The sequence below is a fragment of the Rhinopithecus bieti genome, unplaced genomic scaffold, assembly GCF_001698545.2.
Source record: "Rhinopithecus bieti isolate Rb0 unplaced genomic scaffold, ASM169854v2 scaffold_61461, whole genome shotgun sequence".
In the NCBI taxonomy this organism is placed as follows: Eukaryota; Metazoa; Chordata; class Mammalia; order Primates; family Cercopithecidae; genus Rhinopithecus; species Rhinopithecus bieti.
Window position 1 is genome coordinate 986,195 of NW_016823852.1, and position 3,989 is coordinate 990,183.

Sequence of the window (3,989 nt, forward strand, 5' to 3'; positions counted from 1 at the left end):
CCGGGCGCGGTGGCTCAAGCCTGTAATCCCAGCACTTTGGGAGGCCGAGACGGGCGGATCACAAGGTCAGGAGATCGAGACCATCCTGGCTAACACAGTGAAACCCCGTCTCTACTAAAAAACAAAATACAAAAAACTAGCCGGGCATGGTGGCGGGCGCCTGTAGTCCCAGCTACTCGGGAGGCTGAGGCAGGAGAATGGCGTAAACCCTGGAGGCGGAGCTTGCAGTGAGCTGAGATCCAGCCACTGCACTCCAGCCTGGGCGACAGAGCGAGACTCCGTCTCAAAAAAAAAAAAAAATTGGCGTGAGTCTCACGTGAGTGCAGAACAGGTCTGACACAGGCAAGGCTCCCTAGCAGTCGTGGGAAATAGGGTTGAACTTAACAAATTAAAATCTTTTACCAGTTAGGCGTACAGCAATAATCATTCTAATTTTTAATCACTGTGTTCATTTTCAGATGCTTCAAAATATTATTAAAAATGTGTGGATCCCCATGAAGCCCTACTACACCCAAGTTTACCAGGAGATTTGGATAGGAATGGGGCTGATGGGTTTCATCGTTTATAAAATCCGGGCCGCTGGTACGTTTGTGTTTGATTTTTTTGAGGTCAGGAAGAAAATGATTTTCAAAAAGAATCACAATTCACGTTGTAAAGTAACTACGGGGTTTTAACTAGGTATGAACATCAGAGCTACCTACAGTCCTTCGTAAAAATACAGGGAGCACATGTCAGCTATAAAAGACATTTGGGGATAGTGGGGAATTTTTTTGTTTGTTTTATTTTTTTGGAGACCGTCTCTCACTCCGATACCCAGGCTGGGGCGCAATGGCACAATCATGGTTCACTGCAGCCGCCACCTCCTGGGCTCAGGTGATTCTCCCACCTCGGCCTCCCAGGTAGCTAGGACCACAGGTGCCTGTCACTATGCCCAACACCACCACCACCTGGCTGTTTTATACCTTTTTTTTTTTTTTTTTTGGAGAGATGGGGTTTTGCCAATGTTGCCCAGGCTGGTCTGAAACTGCTGGGCTCAAGCAGTCCTCCAGTCGTGGCTTCACAAAGTGCTGGAATTACAAGTATGAGCCACAACACCTGGCCCAATTGGGGAACTTTGAACAAGACTTTAATATCAGAATTGTGAGTTTTCTTAGGTGTGAGAGTGGTGTTACATTCGTTTTAAGAGATGAAGTCTAAAGTATGGTTTCATGGTACGTGGTATTTCGTTGCACCTTTTCAGCTGTTCTGAATATTTGAAATTTGTTTGTAATACAATTTAGAGGAGAGGAATAACCACTTGGTTCTCAGTAGAGCAGAGCAGTGGCCCAATCACATGTTCCTAAGCCGTTGATTACAAAGAGGAAAGAGAAAACTTTATGCTGCGAGACTAGAGTTTAGGACATTGTAGAGGGTAAGGAGCCCTGCAAATTTGAAAGGGCTGTTAGCTGTTCATAGAACATATTTGATAGGAATTTTACCATTTCTTGGCTATAAGACATATTTTTTGAACGCTTCCTGAATTGCTTTACCTAAGCTACAATGCCTTCAGCTAAATGTTAATTTTGACAAAGGCATTTTTATAAAGCATTGATATGACTGATTTTTTTTCTTCCTTTTATTTTAGATAAAAGAAGTAAGGCTTTGAAAGGTAAGATTTTGCTTCTGAAAATGGTTGGGAATGAAAACACTATCATGTCTTTTCAGGACAAGGCATATCATTGTTCTGAATTGAAATTGATACATGGTTCAGTACATATGTAAGATGCAGTCGAAATGCTTCACAGCTTGAAGTTTGCTGTGCCTGCTGGAAAAGAGAATTCTAAATTTCTGCTTTTTATAGTCAAGTGGATCAAGTAAAACTTCCCAGGAGTAATAGAGGAATGGATGAATTAGAGGTAGTCGATAGCATCACCAATAGGGAAGCGCAAGTGAGCTGTGTGAGCATGCTGTCCTAGAAGTTCCCTAATGATGTGGTTTGAATGGTTTTGGTTTGTTTTTGTTGTTTTTTTTGTTTTGTTTTGTTTTTTGAGACGGAGTCTCGCTCTGTTGTCTAGGCTGGAGTGCAGTGGCGCGATCTCGGCTCACTGCAAGCTCCGCCTCCTGGGTTCACGCCATTCTCCTGCCTCAGCCTCCTGAGTAGCTGAGACTACAGGCATCCGCCGCCACTCCTGGCTAATTTTTTGTTTAGAGTCGGGGTTTCATGTAGCCAGGATGGTCTCGATCTCCTGACCTTCTGATCCACCTGCCTCGCCCTCCCGCTAATGATGTGTTTTTAATGGTTTTGTTTTGTTTTTTGTTTTCGTTTTTTGAGACAGAGTCTCACTCTGTTGTCCAGGCTGGAGTGCAGTGGCACAATCTTGGCTCACTGCAACCTCCGCCTTCCAGATTCAATTCTCCTGCCTCAGCCTCCCAAGTAGTTGGGATTACAGGTGGGATTACAACTACAACACCAGGTTAATTTCTTGTATTTTTGGTAGAGATGGGGTTTCACCATGTTGGCCAGGCTGGTTTCGAACTCCTGACCTCAGGTGATCCACCCGCCTCAGCCTCCCAAAGTGCTGGGATTACAGGCGTGAGCCACCGCACCCAGCCTTTAATGTATTTTGAAAGAAAGCACCTTATAAATTTAGGCCCGAGTGATGATGAAACTGTGGCCATTTGAATGTTACACAAACCCAGGACTGGCCACATGAGTTTGAGGAAGAGGCGTTTCCCTGCCCCTCTCTTCTTTGTGCTGTGGGTGGCCCCTGCTGGCTGCTGTCGTTATGTGGCCCTTAAGCCCTCTGGGTGTTTCATATAGAAATAATCCTACTTTTCAATAGTATTGAAAGGTGTTGTTTCTATTTTTGGACTGTTGATCAGCTTTTTTTGATACTTGTTTAATAAATTACACCCAACTTGTTCCTTCCTTCTTAAATTGTATTTATACATGCATCTCTTTCAAAAGCTTCGGCGCCTGCTCCTGGTCATCACTAACCAGATTTACTTGGAGTACATGTGAAAGAAAACATCAGTCTGCCTGTAAATTTAAGCAAGCCGTGTTAGATGGGGAGCGTGGAACGTCCCTGTACACTTGTATAAGTACCATTTACTTCATGGCATGAATAAATGGATCTGTGAGATGCACTGCTACCTGGTCCTGCTTTCAATGTGTTACCCCCTCAGCCTCCTCCAGTGTGTCGGACATACTCTGAATAGATCATTTGTCATGCAGCAGATGCAATCAGAATCTCACTGAGCCACCCATCATTGTGAAATAATTATCTCAGTTGTCACAGGAGTTGGTGATCAGGATCCAGGCACTCACTTGGATTCTACTGCTTAATAAATGTTTATTAAACTTGATCCTGATACTTACCTTATGACCTCTCTGAGCCTCTGTTTTCTTATTTGGAAAATGGAGATGTTAATTATGTAAGTTCTAACTTACAGTTATGAGGATAAATAAGAGAAAGATTTAAACTATGAAATCCTTTAGAAATAAGGTAGCATTCAATGACATAGTTGAAATTATAAGCTGTAGGGGAAAATTGAATCAGGAAATAATCACAAGGCAAAGTACATAATAAGCCAATTGAAAAACAAAATAAAGCCAATTGATTCTAGTTAGACTAGTATCAAACGCATACTGCATAATATTTATCTCCATCTGAGACAGTTACCAAGATCCCTAAATTGTGTGTTAAAAAGATTCTAAAGCAGCAAGCATGGGGGTCAAAGTGAGTCCAGTTTGAAATCTGGCACTCTACAGGTGGGTAGGAGAGGAGAGCAGCTGTGGAATGGAGGTGGTGGCTGCACCCTGGGTGTCCTGTCCTCTTGAGACCATCCTGGTTTTCATGTGTCTCTGGCATTTAGCCTCATTAGCTCTGGCCCATGGTAGATGTCCAACAGACGACTGAGATCTCTCTGAGCCTCAGTTTCTTCTGGTTAAAACCGGTCATGTCTTCCTCCAGCAGCCTCAGGGTTGTTGGGCTGTGTGAGAAGGTTGC

At 43.5% G+C, this 3,989-nt stretch overlaps 1 protein-coding gene across 5 annotated transcripts in view; it reads left to right on the forward strand.

Moving 5' to 3' along the window:
• The window catches only part of ATP5MJ (ATP synthase membrane subunit j), an 18,378-nt gene extending 15,021 nt beyond the window's left edge, over positions 1-3,357 (forward strand). For all 5 annotated transcript variants that reach the window (XM_017861906.1, XM_017861909.1, XM_017861907.1 and 2 more), the window contains 3 exons: positions 459-582; positions 1,625-1,648; positions 2,948-3,357. In XM_017861906.1, the coding sequence (XP_017717395.1) occupies positions 459-582; positions 1,625-1,648; positions 2,948-2,976 (177 nt within the window). In that variant the 3' untranslated portion in view covers positions 2,977-3,357. The remainder of the gene's footprint in view (positions 1-458; positions 583-1,624; positions 1,649-2,947) is intronic.
• Positions 3,358-3,989: the final 632 nt, after the last annotated feature.